Below are 26,186 nucleotides of genomic sequence, written 5' to 3'. Positions count from 1 at the left end.
TGAGAGTCCTGTGTATTTCCTGCAGGCAGAACATTTAGGCCCATGGAGGCCACACAGACACAGGCCAGCAGGGAAAGCTGTACATTCCATCCCAGTTAGTCATTGTGTGGTCTTAGAACTTTCACCAAGCAACAGCTATGGCCCTACATGTCAAATTTATAGGTGTAAATGACTAAACCTCCAGCAAAGCACCTGTGCTCCAGTTATCCTTCTACGAGGAGGTTTTATATCACCATTTATACATAGAGGCTCCAGTACATAAAACAGACATTCAGAGAGGCCATTAGATCTTGTATAAGCAGTATTACCTACTGAAAGCAGCAGCTTCTAACCAACAGAAATAGACTAAAAGCCACCTAGCTTATTTAAAACATGTAATTAAGTAGTAAACAAAATGCAGCAAGGGAGAACAGGTCAGACTGACTTTTAGTAAGGAAATGTTTTGCTAAAGTAGCGTACATCATAAACAGCTGAGTATTCTTTATAAAAAAACAAAACACAAAAAAAATGAATTTTTGTAAAATCTTACCTGTAAAATTCCTTTCTCTGAGTCCTCCGACAGTCGCCGCCTCCTCTAAGTCATCACTGTTGGGTATTGTCTTCCTATCCGTAGGAATAGCTAGGCATATAGACTAAAGCCTCGTACACACGTACCGATCGTCGGCCGAACGATCGGCCGTCTTTTGTCCAGGGCTGTCATGTCTGTTGAAAACTGCAAAAGACTGCACACAAATTTTGTCGGCCAACAACAGCCGACTGCAGAAGTGATGTCATGTGATGGTTAACTTTCCTTGTCTTTTTTCTTTTCTGAGCATGCCCAGTCTTGCTAATCTGCTGTCTGTCGGCCGAAATCTTTACTGACTGGCGAACAATCGGCCGTTCTGGTGTTGGCCAACAAAAATTTTAATGCCTGCACGACAGATTCTGTTCGGCCGAAAATGCGCTGTTGGCTGTCGGAAGCATCATACTAACAAGCCTACAATCGGCCGATCGGTCGTCGGCCGAATATTTACGGCCGACAATCGGTACGTGCGTACGGGGCTTTAGTCCAAAGACAAAAGGCATTAACATATACACACCCATGGGGGCTGTCCCATCTGGTCAATACCCCCCCTGCATCACCACTCCCAACTCAGTTTGGTAGCATAGCAGTAGGTAATAAGAACCCCAAAAGAGGGGCGGGGGCGGCGACTGTCGGAGGACTCAGAGAAATGAATTTTACAGGTAAGATTTTACAAAAATTCCGTTTTCTCTTACGTCCTCCGACAGTCGCCGCCTCCTCTAAGTCATCACTGTTGGGATGTCCCAAAGCAGTATAGACATGAGGGGTGGGAGACGCAACCGTAGAAAAGGCAACGCAGTACCCACATCAGAGAAAGGAATCTTACATGCACCGTAAGAGAACCAACTGGGCAACAGAAAAAAAACAATGCTCAACAGGAGCAACAGCCCAGGAAAGCAAATGCCAACAGCCAGGGACCCAGAGAAAAATTCAAGGGTCCATCATGGCACTGCCGCACTGAGAACTTTGCGGCCAAAAGAAGCATCAGCTGATGCCAGAACGTCTACTTTGTAGAACTTGGTCGTTGGTGCACACGTTTTCCAAGTCGCCGCCTTGCACACCTGGGCCACCGAGGCCCGATGCCAATAGGCCCAGGATGCACTCAAAGACCTGGTAGAGTGCGCCTTAACAGGGAAGGGCGGAACCCGTTCCTTCAAGGTGTAAGCCTGCTCAATGGTCTGTCTGATCCATTTGGCAATAGTTGCTGCGGACGCAGCCATGCCCTTCCGAGATCCCTCAGGAAGGACAAAGAGGGAATCCGTCCTCCGAAAGGATTCCGTAGACGACAGATAAACCCTGATCGCCCTGACAACATCCAAGGAATGCAAGGCAATCTCCTTTGAATGTTTAGGCTTCGTACAAAGCGAAGGCAGGACAATGTCCTCATTAAGGTGAAATTCAGAGATCACCTTGGGAAGGAAGGATGGGGGTGGTCGCAAAACCACCTTATCCTTGTGAATTATCAAGTAAGGGGAGCGGCAAGACAACGCCGCCAGCTCCGACACTCTGCGAGCCGAAGTGATCGCCACTAGAAAAGCAACCTTTTTCGACAGCAGAGGCAACGATATCTCCCTGATGTTTTCAAAGGGAGCACGCTGCAATGCGGACAGAACCAAGTTCAAGTCCCATGGAGGTAAAGGCTCCTTCCTGGGAGGAGCCAGATGTCGCACACCTTGAATGAAGGTGCGCACCAAGGAATGAGACGCCACAGGGCGTTGGAAAAGGACAGCAAGTGCTGACACCTGGCCCTTTATTGTGGCCAGCGCCAGGCGCTGATCCACTCCAGACTGGAGGAAAGCCAAGATTCTCGACACCAAGTAAGAACGAGGGGAAAACCCCCTGGACTCACACCAGGTGAAATAGGCTTTCCAGGTATGGTAATAGATCTTACCAGAGGAGGATTTCCTAGCCTTGATCAGGGTAGGGATAACCTCAGGGGATAGACCCTTGTCCTTCAAGACCTGGGTCTCAACAGCCAGGCCGTTAAAGCCAGCGACTGTGAAGCAGGATGAAAGATCGGACCTTGAGACAGGAGATCTTCCCGCAGAGGCAGGCCACGGAGGCGCCACTGCCAGGTGAACAACGTCGGCGTACCAGGACCGGCGAGGCCAGTCCGGCGCCACCAGAATCACCATGTGCGGTTCCGAGACCAACCTGCGAAGGAACCGGGATAGTAACTGAATCGGAGGAAAGGCGTACATCAGACGATACTGATGCCAAGGGGCCACCAACGCATCCAAGGCGTCCGCCAACCGATCGCGCGTTCTTGCCACGAACCTTCCCACCTTTCGATTTAGCCGGGATGCGAACAGATCCACGTCTGGGGATCCCCACCTCGCACATGGCATCTGAAAAACCTCCGGGTGTAGGGACTATTCCCCGTGGTCCAGGGTCTGGCGGCTCAGATAGTCGGCCTGCCAATTTTCCACACCCGGAATGTGAACTGCCGAGATCGCCGGGACATGAGTCTCGGCCCAAGACAGAATGTCGGTCACCTCCCAGGCCGCTCGAGCACTCCTGGTGCCCCCCTGGTGGTTGATGTAAGCCACCGCGGTAGCATTGTCCGTCTGTACGCGAACAGGTAGGCCCTGGAGACGGTCCGACCACTGGAAGAGACAGAGTTTTATCGCTCGTAGTTCCAGCACATTTATCGGGAGGGAGGACTCCTCCTCCGACCAAGTGCCCTGGGCAGACAGGTTGCCCAGGACTCCACCTCAGCCCGACAGGCTGGCGTCCGTGGTAACCACTGTCCACACCAACGGACGGAAGGACTTGCCTTCCGCCACCGACGGGGACTGGATCCACCACAGAAGAGCCAATCTGGTCTGGCGACTCAAGGAGACATCCAGATCCAAGGACTGAGGAAGTCTGTCCCACCTGGCCAGGATCTCCGTCTGGAGAGCCCGCGTGTGGAACTGGGCAAAGGGAATCGCCTCGAAGGCCGACACCATCGACCCCAGGCCCCGCATGCAGGTCCTGAGTGACAAGGACGGATTGTCCCTAAGGGACCTGAGTTCGTCCCGCAAAGTCCGGAGCTTGTCCTCCGGCAAGAACACCTTTGCCTGAGCAGAGTCCAGAACCATTCCCAGATAGGGAAGGCGAAGCGACAGAGACAACGCTGATTTTTGAACGTTGATGGTCCATCCGAACTTCTGGAGCGTCTGTACCGTGATGGACAGATAGCGCACAAGGTCCTGGCTGGCACGCGATCTCAGAAGCAGATCGTCCAGGTACCCCAGGACCGCAATGCCCTGGGCCCGCAGCAGGCCTAGAACCGGCGCCAACACCTTGGTAAACACCCTTGGTGCCGAAGCGAGACCGAAAGGTAACGCCACAAACTGGTAGTGGTCCTCTGCGATAGCAAACCGAAGGTACCGCTGATGACCCTCGAAAATGGGGATGTGCAGGTACGCATCCTTCAGGTCTATCGAAGCCAGGAATTCTCCTGGACTCAAGGAGGCCACAACCGAACGGAGAGACTCCATTCGAAACTTCCGAACACGCACGAAGCGGTTCAGCGCTTTCAGGTCCAGAATAGGACGCACTTTGCCCTCCTTCCTGGGCACAGTGAACAGATTCGAATAAAACCCCCGAAACCTGTCCCGATGAGGCACCGGGACAATCACTCCCTGAGCAAGCAGGTCCTGCACCGCTAGATGCAAGTCCTGCAGACACCCCGGAAGCAGATGGAGATTGGAGGGAAAGAATCTGTCCGCCGGTCAGGAAAGGAATTCGATCTTGTAACCTGATCGAACGATTTCCTGAACCCACCTGTCCGATATCCGGAGCAGCCAAGGTTGGAGGAAACCGCGCAAACGTCCCCCCACCCCTGAAACGGGTGAGGGCGCCCCTTCAGGCAGAGGCGGATTGTCCCGCCGAGCCGGCATTGCCGGCCTTCTGCTTACCCGCCCAGGGCTTCTTCTGGTTGCCCTGAGCCTTGAAGGGCTTGCCCTTGGATTGGTTCCGAAAGGCACGAAAGGACCCCTGATTGGATCTAGGCGCAGAACCCCGCTTGCCTCGGAAAGACTTGTTCTTCGGGTTCTGGGGCAGGATAGTGCTCTTGCCCCCCGTGACGCCTTTCACCAAGGTGTCCAACGCCTCGCCAAAAAGGCGAGAGCCAGCATAGGGAAAATCAGCAACAGTTTTCCTTGAGGACTGGTCGGCCGACCAGCTCTTCAGCCATATCAGTCGTCGGTTAAGTACCGCGAAACTAGAGAGGCGAGCCACCAAGGGGGCCTCATTTAAGGCTGCATCACACAAATACATGACTCCTTGGTGGATCTGATCCACCATTTCCAGCCGGGCAGGCGGCACGTCATCAGACACGAGATTGCTCCTAAGCATCTTAGTCCAATCAGCCACCGCCTGAGCCACCAGAACGGACGCGAAAACCGGTTTGAGCAGCGAACCCGCCACCGTATAAGAATGGTGGGCTAGAGACTCCAACCGCCGGTCCGTGGGATCCCGGAAAACCGGGGTATCCTCAATAGGAACCAAGGTAGCCTTGTTCAACACGGCCACAGTGTGGTCCACCTGTGGAGGCACACACCATCGTGATTCCGTAGCCGGCGCAAAAGGATAAAGCAATTTGAACCGACTAGGTACCAGGAATGGACGTTTTAACGTGCGCCACATTTCATTAACAGTGTAATGAAACTCAGCCGGGCAGGGGAAAACCTGCGCAGACTTGCGGGTCCTGTGCGTCCCAAACGAGGACACAACGCCCGGAGGACGGGGCTCATCCTCTAAATGCAAGGTTTCTTTAACAGAAATAATTAACTCATCCATGGTCGCCCGTTCTTCAGGTGACCCTGGGGAGGATGTATCAACACCCTCCAGTTCAGCCTCCCCCTCAGACCCCGGGGGGTCCAAGGATGAGCGGGACCCTGAAAAGGGCACGCTCGCAGCAGCAGCCATATCCCCATCTGAATCAGAAGAGAGAGACAACCTGGGCCTCTTTCTCGCAGCCCGTTCAGACATCAGTATTTCCATATTTGCCACCAAAGTCGCAACTACAGCAGCCAGATCAGGTCACAGCGGGGCCACAGGAGAACTGGGGCCCCCCACTAAAGCTGGAGGAAACTTGCTTTCCTGAGAATCCATGGCTCAAGTTATCAAAAAACAAACTACAGTGCAAAAACAGTGTACTGTCCCCTAAATAGCGCTGCGGTGTGCGCAGCCAACCGCTACTGTCACAGCTATGAAAGACCTCCAAAGGAGAGAAGAAACTGAGCCAGAAGCAATATTCAGAGGGAGATTGAGAGAGATAACCTGCAGAGCCCGCAGAGCGTTGCTACCAGTGTCCTTGCTGCTGATGGAAAAGGAAGTGCTGCTGGAGAGGGCTGGACTATAAGCCAGACCCCAGGGAAAATGGCTGCCCCATAGGGATGCATTGGAGTCTACGCCAAAATGGCCGCCGACATGCAGCTGAACCGATCGTTCCACCGCCCACAAAATGGCGGCGGATGGCGCCAAAACGACATGTATGATCGCCCCAGAGGAGCTATACATGTGTGCCCACAGTAAAGATGGCGGACCGTGCGAAAATACACCGCTGCGGTCGCAGCACAAGCACAAACGTCTGCACCCCAACATGCACCTAAGGTGACACAGAGACCGGGACCCCCAGGCAACATACAGATCTGCACAAGTGAACCCCGCAGGGATCGCACAGGGAGTCACACAGGCACAGACACGGGGACACACAGCAACACAGACTGCCACCCCAGACAGAGGCCCCACACAGAAAAGTACTTACCTGTACCAGATGGCGTGGGGAGCCTCCATGCACGGAAAACCTCTGTCCTCATCTGACAGGGAGTGCCGTGAGCCAGGGACATGACGCTGCAGCACCGCAGACTAGTCCTGTGAGGTAGCCACCTCACGGCTGCATCCCTGTAGCGAACAGGGATGGGTCGTTCGTAATGCCAGGGCGAACCATAGCTGAACGCTCGATGGCGGGCTGGGGGTCCATCTGACCCTTTTGCTCTGGAGAACCAGGGCGGCCAGTCCGAATCCCAGCACCGCATGATCCATCTTCATCCGAAGAGAAGACTAATACTAGAAGCTAACAAAATAAACAGCTAGTAAAGTAAAAGAAAAAACTGACATTTTCAAAGAAAATCAAATAAAAAGATTAGGAAGGCTGAGACTGAAGCCCCAGCACAAGGTAAGCCTGACTATTCCTGACGCTAGGCAGATTAAAACTGGGTTGGGAGTGGTGATGCAGGGGGGGTATTGACCAGATGGGACAGCCCCCATGGGTGTGTATATGCTAATACCTTTTGTCTTTGGACTAAGTCTATATGCCTAGCTATTCCTACGGATAGGAAGACAATACCCAACAGTGATGACTTAGAGGAGGCGGCGACTGTCGGAGGACGTAAGAGAAATACAGTTTTCCCCTTTCATGTTCATACTTTTTAATCTCAGTGCTGCTTGTCTCCTGCATCCTCTTTGCAGCCACTTTCTGTCTACATGAACTCCATGATGGCTTCATGGCATTTCTTTTGACTGGTTCACCTGATGGTGACAACAGTGGACCACAACAGGGGGCTAATGGCATTTCTTTTTACTGGCTCACCTGATGGTGATAACAGTGGACCACCACAGGGGGCTGGTCACTGATGGTGGCAAAAGGGGTGTGTGTTGGAATGGCCACTTCTAGTACCCATCAGAAGCCCGAGCAACAGGGTGTGCCCACATAGGAAAGTGCCTTGTTACCCTATAACAGGAAGTGAATAAACAAGGACCCTCATGCCAGGATCATCATTTGTTATGTAAATGAAAGCTAAAAATATTTAACTAAATACAGGACACTTTCACCCCCTTCCTGCCCAGGCCAATTTTCAGCTTTCACTGCTGTCACACTTTAAATGACAATTGTGCAATCATACAACACTGCACCCAAATTTTTTTTTTTTATCATTTTCTTCACACAAATACAGTTTATTATTTAGTGGTATTAAAACGCCACTGGGTTTTTTTATTTTTTGCTAAAAAAAAAGAAAAAAGACCACAAATTTTGAAAAAAAAAAAAATTGTAGTTTTTGTCAGCAAATTTTTAAAATAAGTAATTTTTCTCCTACACTGATGTGCGCTGATGAGGCTGCACTGATGGAAACTGATGAGGTGGCACTGGAGGGCACTGATGGGGTGGCATTGATGAGGAGGCACTAATATGCAGCACTGATAGGCAGCACTGACTGGCATAACTTATGGGTACTGATAGGTGGCACTGATGGACACAGAGTGGCATCACTGATGGGCACTGTTGAGGCTGCATTTTGGCCAGTGCCCTGATTAACTTTACAAGCCTTCCCTGTGAGGAGATGGTGCTTATCAGCTCTCCTCAACCCATACTCTGTCAGATGGCCGATAGAGGGCATTTCCTTATTTACATGTGATCAGCTGTGATTGGACACAGTAAAACACATGGTTAAAGAGCACGTCTTTTTGCCGAAATCGGGGGTTATACTGTGTCCCAGGAACATTGCGCACAATTGTGGCTAAATAAGGCGCCATCATATGACGTTGTCCCAGAACGAGAGCCGCACTGCTCCGCTATCATTTGATGGCGGGCGGGCAGGAAGTGATTAAATGGATTAAAATTACATTAACATGTTAAAGCTTTTAAGTAGTTTTTCTGACTGGGTTTACATATATTTGAGGTGTACCTAAAGTGTTTGAAAGGTCTCAAGGTTTTTTACCTTAATGCATTTTATGCTATCGAGGGCACTTGGCAGGGGGGAGGAGCCAGGAGTGCCAGTGGAGAGCAGGTAAGTATAACAAGTTTTTTTTTTTTTTTTTTTTTTAAACACAACCTTTAGAATCACTTTAAAGTTTCAAGTTTTAGGCCACCTCTTGGTCTTTATACACTCCTAAGATGATGGAAGTTAGGTTGTAAACGAGCTGTGCGCACCGACCTAGTGCATTACCACTAAAAGCGTTTATTAAAATGATAAGAGGTATAAATAATACTCACAAAACAAGTGTGGGTATCACACATAACAGCATAATCAACACGAAATCTCCAAGGTAGCCAAGATACTGCGTGGTGCTGGATAGCACGCAGTGAACCACATGAGTCTGCTCAGGCTAGGCCGACGCATTTCGAGGGCGAACCCTCTTCCTCAGAGCCAAGAAGTACTGCTGAACCTTGCGCTGCTTGAGCGCAGGAGAATTGTTGTACATTTTGTAAACGAGCTGTAACAGGCTTAAAAGTAACATCCCAGTCAAATCCTAGCTATATATTTTACTTCCCCTTTAAAGGAAAGGTGTCTATACTTACCTGTGCTGAGGACGTTCCGCTCTGGTCACATGATCATTTCCCAGTGACAGCTTCCGTGTGGAGGAGGGACAGCTGACAACAGATACCCATCAGTAAAGCCTATAGGTGATGTCACTGACAAGGCTCTGAAAGCAGCCACTGAAGAGATCATGTGACCAAACTGGAGCGCCCTCTGAATAGGTAAGTATAAAGATCTTCCCTTTACAGGGTAGTTAGAATAGGCTTAGAAAGAGGGTGGGAGCAGGTTTAGGTATAGTTAGGATTTCTACTTTTGTTTAGCACCTAATAAGAGCACTTCATATGAGGCCACGCTCTCCATTAAATCTAACTTCCTTACAGATAGCATAACAACAAATAGGGGCAATCATATTATGAGAGACAGGGCACATAGGTGTACGAAGTGGTAGTATAGGAGAGCAGAAAAAAATTAATGATTTTCTGGATGTCATTACAGCAAACTTTGCATTATCCAAACTTCAACTACACCTAATAACAGACCAGAGTTTTAAGGCCCGTACACACATACCGATTGTCGGCCGTAAAGATTCGGCCGACGACCGATCGGCCGATTGTAGGCTTGTTAGTATGATGCTTCCGACAGCCGACAGCGCACTTTCGGCCGAAAAGAATCTGTCGTGCAAGCATTAAAATTTTTGTTGGCCAACACCAGAACGGCCGATTGTTCGCCAGTCAGTACAGAATTCGGCCGACAGACAGCAGATTTGCAAGACTGGGCATGCTCAGAAAAGAAAAAAGACAAGGAAAGTTAACCATCACATGACATCACTTCTGCAGTCGGCTGTTGTTGGCCGACAAAAATCGTGTGCAGTCTTTTGCAGTTTTCAACAGACACGACAGCCCAGGACAAAAGACGGCCGATCGAAAGGCGACGATCGGTACGTGTGTACGGGGCTTTACACATGTTCTGAACAATCTATGTAGAAGTGTATTCTAGAGATACCATACCTGTAAATTATCATCATGTCGCATAAAGAACGTTTTTATTCTAGTTTCTCCTCATTTCCTCTAAAATCCTGTGAGATGTCATATTGCACAAGGACAGCTGCCTATATCACATGACCAGGACATCCCTGTTAGCCCATTTCCTATCTCTTAGTATAGGGGGTCTCCAAACTTTCTAAACAAAGGACCAGTTTACTATCCCTCAGAGACTTTAGAGTAGATAATGCCTTAGGCTGGCTGGTCAGTGGGAGAAAAAAATTACGCAACACCCCTGTGATTAGGAGGAATAATGCCCCATCACTGGTATAAGTGGGGAGAATAGCGCCCTCATTGTTGGTGTTATTGGGGAGAATAGTGCCCCATCATTGGTGTCAGTGAGAAAAATAGTGCCCTATCATAGTTACATAGTTAGTGAGGTTGAAAAAAGACATCCGTTCTTCCAGTTCAACCTATGATGTGTGTGTGTGTTTGCTGTTAACCGTACATTGTATACCCCTGTATGTTGTGGTCTTTAAGGTGCCCATCTAATAGTTTTTTGAAACTATCAATGCTCCCTGCTGATACGACTGCTTGTGGAAGAGAATTCCACATCCTTACCGCTCTTACAGTGAAGAACCCCTTACGCACTTTAAGGTTAAACCGCCTTTCCTCTAGTTTTAGTGAGTGGCCACGTGTCTTATTGTATCTCCTTTCTCTGAATAGTTTGTTCCTTATGCTAGGGTCGCCAGTACAGTATTTGTACATTGATATCATATCCCCCCTCAATCGTCTCTTCTCCAGAGAGAATAAGTTCAGTGCTTGTAGTCTTTCCTCATAGCTGATGTCCTCCATTCCCCTAATTATTTTTGTTGCCCTTCTCTGGACTCTTTCTAGTTCCAGCACATCCTTATCATTGGTGTCAGTGTGGGGAATAGTGCCCCATTGTTGGTGTCCGTGGGAAAAATTTTGCCCCATCATTTGTGTAAGTGAGAGGAATCGTGCTCCATTATTGTTGTCTGTAGGAGGAATGGTGCCAGAGCAAGAATGTGTCATTGGTGTAAGAGGGAGGAATAGTGCCTTATTTTAGTGGAAGGAATAGTGTTCCAAGGCTGGATAAAGGCAAGTAAAGGGCCACATCTGGCCCATGGGTCGCACTTTGGAGACCACTGTCTTAGCCGATCGCCTTTATATCAAGACAGAAAATTGTGTGATGGTTCAGATGTGGCTTCTGGATGATGATGTGCTTCAAGCAACTTGGTGCAAATGCCTCCTTCACCCTAGTTAACCCATTGGCACCGGCGTCTAATGGCCCTTTAAAGTGGAAGTAAACCCTCATATCGTTTTCAGCCAAGGAAGCTGCCATCTTGGCTTTTGTTTACTCTTCAACTGCCATGATGTTACACATGTGATCAGTTATGACACCAGCCATTGGATGGTTTGACAGTTTGTTTGAGGGCACAACCAATGTGGCAGTTATATTCCTGGCACGTGCCAGAAATGTAACTATTTTTTGAAAATGTTAAATTGATGGGTTTACTTCCACTTTAAGAGGTTTTTAGATACCGGGAAGCCTGGCAGGGTTTTTAACCATGTGACCGCTGTAATTAGCTTTCCATTAGTCACCGATAACTTTGTGAGCACAGTACTGTTTATCTTTAGGTACGCATATATGCAGCCTCTTGGCGTTAAGGCCCACCCACCGAGAAGCCCCATATATGCCTACGTTCGGCAAGAAGGAGTTAAGGTCAATTGAAGGGTGAAGCTTATTTGTGATCAAAGTTCTCGCAAGAACATTAGAATACAAGCAATGACCTATGCCTCAAGACAGCTAATAAAACAAAGTTACTCAACATTATATATATTATTTAACATTATAAGGAAAAAAACACAGATATTTTTCAGACTTACATTTCTCTTGCTCCTTCATATCTATGCATTCTTTGATAGAGTCTGTGATCCCCAAGCTTGCAGCAGTAGGCAGTGGTCCCAAAAGAGATTCTATAGGAATTGGTTTTATCGTAGGGACATAACAATTCGATTCATCTTTCTCTGCAAGTTCGTCGTAAAAATCTTTATTTAGGTGACTGGCTGCTGCTTCCAGGTCCTCATCCTCCTGTTCCTCTTCCAAAATGCTTCGACTGTCTTCCACATCTTGAAAAACAGATTAGCATTAATGTCCCCTATTAAGATCAGTTTGAATAAAACTACATTCTACAAAAGTCAAATCTTTCCAAACCCATTTCTGGGTGAGGTGTGTGGCAGACCCACCCAGATTCCTATGTTCTGTTATGTGGGCTGTGTTTGGAAGCAGGGGCATCTTTGAGACACCAAGAAACCCACTGGCACAAACGTGCAACATTTACTGAAATTTTTAGATAGGGAGGACCCTGGATAACTACCAAGTCCTACCACCAAGTAGAGAGGTAATATATTTCCTTCTGAGCTTTCAGAGGTTCACAAACACCCATGCTAGAAGTTTGGGGGTTGTCTGATGCCTCTTACAGGGTAATCAGGGGAATTCCCAGGATGCCATCGTAGGCATAGGTAAACATCACCATGTGGCTCTTTTGATTACACCAAGAGGCATAGGGTGCGATACAACATGAGCACAGCCCTTTTCAAAGAAAAATCAAAGATGTAGGGGTGGACTCCAATCTACATAATCATGATTATAGTCAGCAATAATCATCTACTACATATTAAAAAAATAAGTCACCATAAAGTGGCATATCCTGATATAGTTCCTCCTTAGCAACCCTTTAAAATGTCATTTTAAAGGGTCAACTGTGGACACCTGACCAACACCTATAAAAAAAGAGATGGTTACATATGCCATTTCACTATATGGGCATTACTATTGAGTGGGCCCACCTTTTGTGGCTACAACAACCTCCACCATTCTGGGACAGCTTTCACTAAAATTTAGGAGTGTGTCTGTTGAGGTTGGACAAAAAGATCTGACTCAAAACCGGTGTTCTTATTCATTATAAAGGTATTTAATAGGGTTGAGGTCAGGTTTCTGTGCAGGATACTCACGCTCCCCCACACCAAAGTCATCAAACATTCTTCAAATGTCTTTATGGAGCGGAGTTTGTGCACAGTGATGCAGGAACAGAAAAGTGGCCTTCCCCAAACTGTGGCCACTATATATTCAATATACACAAATATTAAGTGCACATCCCCACAGAACGAATCGATAACATTAATGTATATAATATGTGTAATAATATACAAGTTTAATAGTACATTTTTGTTCTTATCAGAGAATAGGTTGATAGTGAATACAGATGTGTAGGTGCTTCCACCTTCTCACATCCCGTGCTCAGACGTACAGGCTACCAAAGCCTCAGGTAACACAAATCACAAGAGGAATAGTCTGCACTTGGAATGGCTTTCAACAGTGATTATCCTTTATTGCAAAAACAAGTATTACAGCTGTAAAACATTTAACGCAATTCGGACATCAGGCCTCAGACATGTTTTACAGTTGTTATACATATTTTTGCAATAAATGATAACCACTGTAGGATGCCATTTCGAGTGCTGACTTCTCCTCTTGTGAATAGGTTGGTAATGTCCCTTTAAAGCGGAGTTCCTGGCACAAAATCAACTATTTTTTTTTTTTGTGCCCATCCGATTGGTCTCCTTCACCTGAAAAGGAATTGGATAGTTCGGTATATTTTTTTTTTTTACTCACCTTGTAATTGTAGATAGAAAATACTCCCCTATTCTCTACTTCCTCCCTCTGTGCCGCAGCTCCATCGTCACTTCCTGTCTTGCGATGATTCCTGGGAGCTGAACGTCATCGCTCCCAGGAATCAATGCGACGGCACCGGCCCCGCTCGTCACTTCCGGGGCAACGCCGCACTCCCTGCTAAACAGCTTCTGGGCATGCCCAGAAGCTGTGGAGGAATGCGGCGCCGCACCGAAAGTGACGAGAGGGGCCGGTGCAGGCGCATTCTGGGAGAAGAAGACACAGAAGAGGACGCGAAAGAGGATCGCGCTGGCTTCAGCTGCCCACAACAGAGATGGCAACGCTGGAGAAGAAATTTTATAAGTGAGTATTTCTTCTTGCAGGTAAGTGCGAACCGGGACAGATCAGAGGCTATCCATTGTGGAATGTACTAGCCCTGACTGTCCCGGGGGTATGTTTATTGAAAAAAAGTTTTCGCGCCCGGAACTCCGCTTTAAATTAGAACATGCACCATCCACTGATGAAATGACAGTCTTGAATAAGTATGGATAGAAACCTGGTGTCCATCCCCGTAAGTAAAATGGCCTCTTACCAAAAGGATTGGATCCCTTTAAAAGAGATCAAAGCAGCATTTTAAACCAAGCCTCCAGACAACCAACGATATCCACAGTAAACTTTCATTACTAGATTCAGTGACTCCAGAGATCAGTGAGCCAGGCCAGCACATCATGGTTTATAAAAAAAAGAACAAAGGCTGCACACAGTGCAAAACCACTTGAAACTAGTTTATTAAAAATGCAACAGGTACTTACAGAGTTAAAGCGGAGTTCCACCTTGGATTTTTTTTTTTTTTTTTTTTAATACCCCCGGGACAGTCAGGGCTAGTACATTCCACAATGGATAGCCTCTGATCTGTCCCGGGTTGCACTTACCTGTTAGGACAAATACTTACCTTGAAAACGTCTTCTCCAGCGCTGCCATCTCAGATGTGGGCAGCTTGAAGCCAGCGCGATCCTCTTCTGCGTCTTCTTCTGCCTTCTTTGGTCCCGCGATGCTCTGCGCCGGCCCCGACGTCACTTCCGGGTCGCGCGCGTCATCCCTCTACAGCTTCTGGGCATGCCCAGAAGCTGTTTAGAAGGGGATGACGCGCGCGACCCGGAACTGACGTCGGGGCCGGTGCAGGCGAAATGATTCCTGGGAGCTATGACGTTCAGCTCCCAGGAATCATTGCAGAGCCAGGAAGTGACGACGGGCCGCGGCCGAGGAAGGAGGAAGAAGGAAGTAAGGTAAGTATTTTTTCTTCGCTACGAGGTAAGTAAAAAAAAAAAAAAAAAAAATATGCGATTATCCATTTCTTTTTCAGGTGACCCGGAGCGAGAAGATGGAGGTAAGTATTAAATTAGGGTGGAACTCCACTTTAATTCACAAAACAGCACATAAGCCAAAGGCCTTGCAACCATCCCCTTAGTGGGCATAAGAACGTCGCCAGTTTGGCTCCACCCAACGCGTTCCAGTCAAACAGCGTAACAAGTGACTTCTGCTAAAATTTAAATAGACTCCCCTGCCACCGCTGCTGCATGTGTGTTATAAAAAAAATGTGTATTAAAACCTACTACAAAATGGCACCAATTGGAGACCAGCCACAAGAGCCCAAACTGAAGACAAAAAGGCCTAAAATGTATTGTATTTATATACTCTGGTATTAAAATGCCCTTCTTTTGAACCACGTGAACTAAATTTTTGAGGGCTGTCCACATACTTTTGACCATATAGCTAGGTTTGATGAATGGTCAGGTGTCCACAAACTTCTGCCCATGTAGTGTATATTATAGCCATTGATTTAGGATTATTATCTACTAACAGTTATCAGTAATTGGATGGTTCTATATTATTAAGTCTCACCTTCTTTACTGTAAGAAGCGTAGATTCCTTTCGCTTTCGGCCTACTGTTTTCTAGCTCATTCTCAATTTCATCCTGGTAGGTCGTAATCTCTCCTGTCATCGCAAAAATCACAAGGGTCAGCAAGATGGCTTCACAAAACTTGTCTAGGCTGGACAGTATTATCAACGCTGCTTACCTTCCACATCATCCAGCTTTTTGGCCAATTCATGTTCGAGCTGCGAAGGAAAAAAAAAAAACATCAGATGATCACTAAGGCAGAGTCATTTAAAGAAAATCTTCAGAACAGAGTACAATGAAATATCACATTCTCTAGCAGTCCATTAGAAGAGAAGCACTCAAGTCAAAAAGTCTGTCTGTTCCACAAAACCCACTTATCTGCCTTGATAGGTATTCAAATAAACATACCAGGGCCCACCAAAAACTGAGAATTCAGTTTTTAGGTCATCTTATTCTAAAGGGAATGAATAGAATGTTGCTTGTGAATATAAATGTACTTCTTTGGCCAACAAGTGAAGAAGACTCTTCATTTTTGCCCATCTATCCCTTGGCTGCTCTGTTGTTGATGAAAAAAAAATTGTTAACAGAGTTTAGTAGCTGAAGCTTAAATGTAAACATACAGAGAATGACTGCGGGAAATGACATTCCCTGCCTGCTTAGTTCAGACAGGTGTATGGAGTTTCAAGAGTCTAAAGGCAACCCCCCACTGTGCCTAATCTTCTTAAAGTGCATAATGCTCTGTAACACCGGTGTCATGGGAGCACTTGTATTAAACATTTATTGTTAAAAAATAAAGATTTTCCATAAGCATAGCCAGATATCACTCTTCTCGTTCTCCTTAGCGGCACAGATGTTTGAAACCCAGGGGAACCTTTTTTCATATGATGTGGGACTGCCTCGTTAATTCATGATTACTGGTCCCAAGTGGTACAAATCCTTCAGGACAAAATGGGCTTCCCTTTAACAATTGACCCTATACCTTGCCTATTAGGCTTCTTCCCTAACCCTGATGTAGAAAGATACAGAATACTCTTTTTACATGTAGTGCTATTTGCCGTTCGGAAACTTCTCTCTCGCCACTGAATGCAAGCACTCTGGCCTACACTCCAAGCCTGGTGTCTCAAAGATAACTCATCTGTGCCATTTAAGAAACACATTTATACTTACCGGGGGATTACCGGCCAAGTATAATAAAATCTAGGGTTGGTTGCCCTGGAAACTTGTCCTTAGCTTTACCAATTATTTCACATTAACCAAGTGTATCATCTCTACTTCTTGCTGATGTGCCAATATCCTTCAATATTTCTAAGGATCTTTTTGGTACCTAATTGTATACAGTTCTGAATCTCTGTTTAGCATGATTTCTGGTTTTATGGTACTTTTCAGAATGTATGCTTCAGATCTGTGCTAGGGGCTGCTCACCCATCATCTGGCCAACACCACCATGTTATGTCCCATTCCCCCCTCCCCCACCCAAAATTTTTCTTCTCCTTTTCCCACTTTTTTTTTTAACTCCTTTCTTACTAATTTCGACTGTATTCCTCTTCATGCCCATACCTTATCAGTGTAATCTACTATCTTAACCCTCCTCTTATGTTAGCTTTCTGTTACTATCCCTGATGTTAACGGGTCGGTTTTGACCCGTGTCTTAAATCAGCCATAAAATACCCTCTGAACAATTATTTATCATCCAATTTGTTTCTTACCTCTTGGTTACCTTGTTAGGCTTCTTTATCCTTGAAAAGATTGGTTTTAATATTTTTGGTGTGACCCCTTAGACCTTTCTTTTGATAGCATACCTCTCGTTTTCAAATTTAAAAAATGGTAAAATAAACCAGCAACTCTGAAATGTATTGGTCCTATGTTTCTTTACTTTATTTAGAGAAGCAGACAAGCAGGCAAAGAGATAGGCCCCTCCCTAACTACAGCCCACAGGGTTGAGAGGTGATTGGCTGTCAGTGTTACTAAGCAGAGAGAGTGTTTATGATTTTAGTTTTGGCACTTATTAGTGTCCTATAATCCTATAATTATAACTGGGTCAGAATTGACCCTAACACCATGAACGTCTTAATTTTCACCAAAGTATTTTATAATTTAGTGAAAAGGATTCTTTTTCTATTACATTGTTTAAATAGAGGTTCCTGACAAAGTAAAAAAATCTTGATGCAATAAACAAATTTATGTGATACTTAGACATTCAAAACCTGAAAACGGGTCGGTTCTGACCCTAACACAAGAGGAGGGTTAAAACAGATTTTCCTCCAGAATGCCCTATTAACTACCTGACACTCCCTCCATAATACCTCCTATATTAACTAATTGGGGGTAAAAAGGGAAAAGGACACCCTAGGAGTACTGGAGTTATCTCCACACACTTATAGCAGTTGGCCTGTCCTCTAAATTGGGCGTACAAATTTTCTTGGTTATTTTCCATGTAACCAACCATGTTACAACACACCGCCTCTGATAATACCTCTCTGGAGACTAGAGACTAAAGAGGTAACAACCGTTTACAATTGTCAGTTATCTTGTAAGAACTGGTAATATGTTGTTCTATGATGAACTTCACACCCATTTTTGATGTTCCTCCCTACTCTTGTCATTAAAAAAATAAGAAATAAAAAAACTGGCCTAAAAGCATTCTAGTTTCCGTTTAAAACATCCAGTCACTGATTCTTTGGTTTGAAATCCCTAATCTGACAACTACATGTAGCGTATGTATAGTACTACATGTACTATAGTACAATAGTAGTAAAACCTAAAGGCCAAATTTCTCAAATATTTCTGTAGCTACTTTATAGAAAGATGAAACATATCTGCAGCCTTTTCACTCTGTTGAGTTCATTACCACTACATTAGGCCCAAAATTACCCGATTATCGCAAGTGGCACTTTTCAATGTGTGACATTACTTGTGAATATAGTATGTCTCCCTTACTGGCAAAGCAAAGATAAATCTCAATTTCTGTGTTGCCAAGGAAAGATTTGCCTCGCTGGCTGCTCTTCCCTTTTGGATAGATCTCATAGATTGGCACAAGGCCTGGTATCTTCTTCCATCAACAAGGCAAGACAATAGCTCTCCCTAAGCCAGCACCCTCTGCTCCCAGAACTTTACATGACCCAGGCTCCACTCCATCTTTGGAAAATTAAAAAAATTACAGCTGAACTCCAGTTAAATATCTAAATTCACTGTTTTAATACATATATGGTATTTATCTGGTATTTATAAGGTGGTTGATCAGTAAAAGAATTTGTATTTCAGTCCATCCAGCCCCAAAATATACACACCACACCAGCCAGGATGGTGACCTGACTTTTCCCTGTTGAAGTTAAAGTGGTTCTAAAGGCTCAAGGTTTTTTACCTTTATACATACTATGTGCAGCAGCCCCCCTAATACTCACCTGAGCCCCGTCGTGATCCAGCGATGTGCACGAGAGCCTCCGCTCTTAGTGGACTCTCCCAACTCATTGGGTGAAATAGCAGAAGAATCACTTATCACTTTAGGTAGCACAACTTGGTCACTTTCCTGTACCTGTGACTGGACAGTGAAGTAGCACAAGCAGGCAGATGAACTCACGACTCTCCTCTTGATAGCATGTTGCTTGTGAGCTCATGTATACCGCACTACACCAGAATTGCCACTTAGTTTTGCCCCTCCCAATCCCAGTTAGAGTTTTATCGGCAGCAGATAGCCAGGCCACAGGAATGGAACATCTTACGCATTTCACGCACACATAGAATCTATGAGCATGTACCTGTGTGTGTGAAATGAGTAATAATTCATTTCTGTGGTCTTCGATTTTGCTAATTTTAGGAATTAAAGAAGTCGCAAATATGTTTGTGTGCTGTCATCCATTCACTATGAATAAATTAAAGTGATTGTAAAGTCTCTTTTTTTTTTGTTAAAAATAAACATATACACCTACCCTGTAAAGTGGTTTTGCACAGAGCAGCCCAGATCCTCCTCTTCTCTGATCCTTCTTTGGCAAGTTTCTGGCCCCTCCTTCCTGTCGAGTGCCCCCACAGCAAGCAGCTTGCTATGGGGGCACCCGAGCTGAAACGCAGTTCCGTATATCCATTTAGACATGGAGCCATGGCCAGCCCCACCCCCTTTCACTCCTAATTGGCTGAATAACTTTGATTGACAGCAGCAGGTGCCAACAGCGCCTGGCTGCTATCTCAGTCAATGAGGAGGAGAGTCCTGGACCGCCCCAACATCGCTGGATCTAGATAGACCTCAGGTAAGTGTTAGGGGGGGCTGAGGGGGGTTGCTGCACACAAGGCTTTTTATCTCAAAGTAGAGAATGCACCAAGATAAGAACTTTCTGACTTTACAACCACTTTAAGTGCCGGTTCACAAATATGCGATGCGGGAACCTGCGAATCCACTGCGGTTTCCCGCATCGCACCCGACTTGCAGGCAGTTCGCACTGCCATATGCAAATTGTTAGGGGTGTCAATACAAAGTTAACGACACCCCCAGATTAGTGCGCAATCGGATCGCATAGGTGTGAACACTGATGTAATCCGATTCTGGTGCAGACCAAAAAAAGGGTCCTGTGCGTCTTTGGTCCAAATGCGATGCAAATCTGTATGGCTGAATTTGCAACACACAGACATCCCATGTGATTTTTAGAGCAGTGTGCTGCCAATCATATGCGATGTCTGTCATCGCATACGTGTGAACCGCCACTTAGAGTTTCAAATCACGCTGGGTTATTGTGACCTTGTAACTATGCAGCTTGATCAACTGAATTACACATGTGGTTAGACCAAGGGAGACCCAAGTCTTCAGCAAGAATAATAGAGTTCACCTGTTGTAGACGCTCCTTCTTCTGACCTGCAGTGAAGGAAGGGGGGTCACACTCCTGTTCCAAATCAACCTTCATAAATTCATCTATTGTTAACTGGCTCGTTGGGGTGTCTTCAAATTCGGTCAGCCTAAAAAACACACAAAACTGCATTGATTACAAACAGCACACAAAAGCAGGGAATGCTAAAAATTTGGGAAGCTCTACAGATTTCAAAATAAACTTGATGCGCCACTGAAACACTTTTGCACAATTTTAAACTAATTTTTAGGCTTCTCAAATCTCTATATTTTATTCACTGCTTGGAGATCTCCACCTGAGCAAGCGGTAGAAGAGAAAGGGGAATAAAACTTTAACACCCATAGTCGAGCAGTAATCTCTTCTGCTTCTATCTTTCATCTGCTGGCCATAGGGAGCATGGAGTACCTAAAAGAATACGTTATTCCAACCTTTTAGAATCCTGAACTGTGTCAACTGTACCATGTACTTGTGTTAAAGAGTGTCCTGTTCTTGTTGGATTGCTTCCTTTGTGTGAAATTCCTGGTGACCCTGCCAGTCCCCCCCCTCTTTCCAAATTTAAACTGACCAAGCTAGGCATGAGTGCACAGCACATCCATTACCAGCATGGTCAATTTTCTGCCTGCCTGTCCTCCAATGGTCAGACTTGTGCTGACAAAACCCCTGCACAGCCATTCACCAAGAAGATCAGAATACTGCAGTTTCTCCACCCCCACATCTTAAAGCTCCCTATGCAGCTGAGAAAAGGGATTATGGGATCACTTATAATATAATATAAATATATATATATATATATATATATATATATATATATATATATATATATATATATATACATACACACACACATATATATATATATATATATATATATATATATATATATATATATATATCTATACTACACACACATACACACAGGGCTTTTTTTTCTCAGAGAATAGGTGCAGATACTTTCCCCTTCTGAGTCACCCCGCCCCCTACCCACTTTTGAGCACGTCCCTTGGTACCACCCCCTAGCCACCTCCCAGTACTGCCCCTTTTATAGAATAAAGAACCAAGTAACATTTCTTTTGGTGATAAGTCATTTGTATGAAGGTTGTGAATTATAACAAGAAAAGCAGTAAAATAAATACCTCCAGCAATTAGACCGCACCACCAACAAGAGATGCCCCCCCCCCCCCCCAAATAATAGTTCCACTTTAGCAGCAATAGACCCCCTCCAGAAAAAATATATCTCCTAGCAACCAACATTAAAGCGGTAGTATACCAGTTTTTGTGACTTTTACCTACAGGTAAGCCTATAATAAGGCTTACCTGTAGGTAAAATTAATATCTCCTAAACCTGCATGGTTTAGGAGATATTTGCCTTGCATGCAGCCCCTGACGTCTGCGGCGTATGTGCTTTGAAGGTCCGGCGGATGCTTGCCGGATCTTGCCGGAAAGTGAAACTCCCGCGCGCATGGGCGGGAGTGATGTCATGGCGGCTCTGGCCACTCACAGCGCCGGAGCCGCCGAACCCGGAAGAGACACCGAGGGAGCATGTCAGCTCCCACAGCGGTGTCCAGGGGTCCGTGTCGGGCTTCGTTTTAAGGTAAGTATTTCATAATGAGCTAGTATGCAATGCATACTAGCTCATTATGCCTTTGTCTTGTAGGGTTTGTTAGTTTTTTGTTTTTTTCAGTATACAACCGCTTTAATAGACCCTTCGACAGCCAGCAATAATAGACCCCTCACTCAACAGTAGAATCCCCCCAGCAACAATAGATCCCCCCACCAGCAACAACAGTCCCTCCCAAATATAGACCCCTTCCAGCAACAATAAATCTCCCAGCAGCTAGCAACAATAGATCGTCAGGCATATCCCAGCAACCCTTGCCATTATATACATGCAGATGTGGATGTGCTTATCTATCTATCTATAGATAGATAGATAGATTATATATATATATATATATATATATATATATATATATATATATATATATATATACACATATACATATACACACACACACACAAATGTTTTGCAGTTAATTTCCATTTTAAAATGGTTTATTTTACAAGGGGCCACCCACAGCTTGAATTTCAACCACAATTCAGGCTGTGTATGGCTATCCTAAAGTGATTACATGGGTTTACTTCAGGGAGATCATGTCAAACAAATCTTATAGATTTTTTTGACTGGGTGACTAAAATAATAGACGGTGGAGGTGCAGTAGACATTGCATATCTAGATTTTAGTAAGGCTTTTGACACTGTCCCACATAGAAGACTTATCAATAAACTGCAGTCATTGAGCATGGACTCCCATATTGTTGAGTGGATTAGGCAGTGGCTGAGTGACAGACAACAGAGGGTTGTAGTCAATGGAGAACATTCAGAACAAGGTCATGTTACCAGTGGGGTACCTCAGGGATCTGTAGTGGGACCAATTTTGTTTAATATCTTCATAAGTGATATTGCAAAAGGCCTCGATGGTAAGGTTTGTCTTTTTGCTGATGACACAAAGATATGTAACAGGGTTGATGTTCCTGGAGGGAAACGCCAAATGGAAAAGGATTTAGGAAAACTAGAAGAATGGTCAGAACTCTGGCAACTGAAATTTAATGTGGATAAGTGCAAGATAATGCACCTGGGGCATAAAAACCCAAGGGCAGAATATAGAATATTTGACACAGTCCTGACCTCAGTATCTGAGGAAAAGGATTTAGGAGTAATTATTTCAGAAGACTTAAAGGTGGGAAGACAATGTAATAGAGCAGCACGAAATGCCAGCAGAATGCTTGGATGTATAGGGAGAGGTATAAGCAGTAGAAAGAGAGAAGTGCTTATGCCGCTGTACAGAACACTGGTGAGACCTCACTTGGAGTATTGTGCGCAGTACTGGAGGCCATATCTCCAGAAGGATATAGATACTCTAGAGAGAGTTCAGAGAAGAGCTACTAAACTAGTACATGGATTGCAGGAAAAAACTTACCAGGAAAGGTTAAAGGACCTTAACATGTATAGCTTGGAAGAAAGAAGAGAAAGAGGGAATATGATAGAAACTTTTAAATACATAAAGGGAATCAACTCGGTAAAGGAGGAGAGCATATTTAAAAGAAGAAAAACTACCACAAGAGGACACAGTTTTAAATTAGAGGGGCAAAGGTTTAAAAGTAATATGAGGAAGTATTACTTTACTGAGAGAGTAGTGAATGCATGGAATAACCTTCCTGCAGAAGTGGTAGCTGCAAATACAGTGAAGGAGTTTAAGCATGCATGGGATAGGCATAAGGCTATCCTTCATATAAGATAGGGCCAGGGACTATTCATAGGATTCAGATATATTGGGCAGACTAGATGGGCCAAATGGTTCTTATCTGCCGACCCATTCTATGTTTCTATCCTTAGTAAAAAAAAAAGAAAAAAAAAAACTGTTATACTTACAATAGTTTTGCACAGAGCAAAAACCAATCCTCCTCTTCAATGGCACAGCTGCTCTCCAGTGAGGAGGGAGAGAGATGAGATTCTCAAAGCCAGATTATCCAAAAGTCAACCGCGGCAGGAGCGTAGGGCCCAGTAGATGCCTAGGTGGACCCAGCTATAACCTTCAGGCTCCTCCAGTAAACTGGTGGGATCTTACAGTTGGTCTAAGCTGTGCATCAGCCTGTCACTTCAGGTAGGAGAATCCACGTGTAAAACTGCTAATTTGTTTAAGGCCCAATTCTATCTGCCCATTCACACCATGCACAGGAATGGGCTGTGCGTTGCTGTGCAATTCAACCCGCATACAAAACGCACTGCTTTTGCGATCTGCAGTGGGTACGCAAATGGATTGCGTTTTGTATGCAGATTGAATTGCACAGGAATGCACAGCGCATTCCTGTGTGATTCTAGTTTGGGCATGGTGTGAACTGACAGATAGAATGGGGCCTTAAACAAGGTAGCAGTTTTGCACTACCCCTATTTCCCCCCCTACATGTGGATTCTACTACCTGCTACCCGCACTGGATCGCATGGTACTTTTGTAACATGTAATCCAGTTACAGTGCGTTATAAATAGTGCATGCACAGGGAGCCGCATGTGAATCGCACAGGAAAGCACAGCACAGCCCTAAATCCATCTCTGATCCTTTTGCTATTGATAAGAAATATATTTGCCTCATTACTGTGGAAATCCCTGGAAGAAGGAACTTCTCCTGGTATGTCTTCTTTAAAAAATGAAACGTATTTTCCTTTACAGCCAGCTAAATTTTAGATTGGGAGCGTTTGTGAAGCCGCTCTCAGCCAATCAGGGCACCATTGTTTTTTTTAAAGGGATGTTTACCTAACACTGGAAACATGCTTATAGAAGAGGGAGGCATGGGGATAACCTCATCAGTTTGCTTCTTTCTCCTTTGGGGGGAGGGGGAAGGCTTGGTGTTGTACAGTGCACATGGAGGATTACTTGCAGTTATAAGAGCCGGTTAAAACTGGGGCGACTTGTCAGGCAACTTGGTCGCCTGACAAGTTGCCGTGGGTCACCTGCCATAGATTAGCACAGGACCCGTTCTAATAGGAGCGACACAAGTCGCTCCGACTTAGAAAAAGGGTCCTGTACTACTTTAGGGCGACCTGGAGCAACCTGCATTGACTTCAATGATATGAAGTCCGTGCATGTCGCTGCGAGGTCGCGGTGCGCGCTGTGCACCGCGACTTCACAGGTCGCCCCGGCAAGTCGGGTCGCCTGTATGTGAACCGGCTCTAAACGTACATATACAGCATATGAGTCTTACAATGGAGATCCTGAAATTGATTTTTACCTGTTTTACGTGTTGAGTATACAGCATGGTGTAGAACCCCTGAAGTAAAGGCTTTGCCACAACTGCTAAGGCACTTCTAGGAGCATTTTTTAAATAAGGTGAAAATGAGTTCCTGACACCAGATGCTCAGTAAAAGCAATGCTTCTTCAAAGTGAGGAGAAGCAGCACCCATGAAAACTTATATGCACTTTATATACCCTCAATAGAAAAGCAGCTAAACAAATAACTCCACAATGCTGCCCACCGTCGTCCTGAATGTAACTCAAGTCTGCAGTAGCCTCAGGCAGAACCAGAGACTACAGGCTATGTTCTACATCAAAATGTATTCCAACTTCGGTAATCGGTCTCTGACCCCCGTAGGGAGAGTAACCCATTCCTATTTCCATTCTGGTTACACCTGTACAAGAAATGCAGAGGAAATACTGATGTAAAATGCAATGTGCCATCATTAGTAGTGTGTTACGCTGGTCATTTCAACAGGCACTCCGAACCGGGACACGTTGCAGGCCCATATTGCCTGGCGTTCCATGGGTCAGGCCGCTGTGATAGGCTAACCAGATGGAACCCATTTAAAGTACACCTGCCTCATGTTGTAACTGGATATTCTGCAGTTGAAACCTTTAGCTGCATGTAGGATACAGGACACTTTGGATACACCTATTCCAATTGAGATGTTCCCATTTACCCTGACTTATGCTATCATTACAATAGAATAAGTAGCCAATTAGGCCTTTATGGTCCAAGATAATGGGATTTTTAACATAGGTGTGAGCATGCATATGCGCACGTCCTCCTGTTGAAACCTACAAAATCACTGTGCCAATATGATCGTATGATGATTATTGTGTCACCACTACTTGTGGATAGCTTGGTTGTTCCTCCCACTCAATGCTTTGCCTGCCATGATCTGATTCGCATTGGGAAATATTGGTCTGTCTTTGGTCTCTCTGGCCCTGAGGAAGCCTTGTGCGAAACGTGTCGGCTAGCTGGGGACCCTTAGACCGTGCGCCATCAGAGACCCTAACATCATCTCCTGATACCAAGTATCTGCATCCCCACAGGGGAATATATTTCTACATATGCGTTTTCCGTTTTGGTTGCTATGTTTTTATGCCATTAATGGGAATTATTCCCGTATTATGTACCAGTTTTATAACAGTATTATAATAAAGTTACATTTTA

General features: G+C 45.3%; 1 protein-coding gene across 1 annotated transcript in view; it reads right to left on the bottom strand.

The window, feature by feature from the left end:
- The window catches only part of BRF1 (BRF1 general transcription factor IIIB subunit), a 627,002-nt gene that overhangs the window by 224,850 nt on the left and 375,966 nt on the right, over positions 1 to 26,186 (bottom strand). The window contains exons 8-11 of the mRNA XM_082242741.1: positions 20,203 to 20,329; positions 15,567 to 15,606; positions 15,391 to 15,483; positions 11,703 to 11,945 (exon numbers count right to left, since the gene is read on the bottom strand). Of these exons, the coding sequence (XP_082098867.1) occupies positions 11,703 to 11,945; positions 15,391 to 15,483; positions 15,567 to 15,606; positions 20,203 to 20,329 (503 nt within the window). The remainder of the gene's footprint in view (positions 1 to 11,702; positions 11,946 to 15,390; positions 15,484 to 15,566; positions 15,607 to 20,202; positions 20,330 to 26,186) is intronic.

The sequence above is a fragment of the Pelophylax lessonae genome, assembly GCF_965119305.1.
Source record: "Pelophylax lessonae genome assembly, chromosome: 13".
Lineage (NCBI taxonomy): Eukaryota > Metazoa > Chordata > Amphibia > Anura > Ranidae > Pelophylax > Pelophylax lessonae.
The sequence above is the reverse complement of the archived record's forward strand: the minus strand, read 5'-3'. Positions and strand labels throughout refer to the sequence as shown.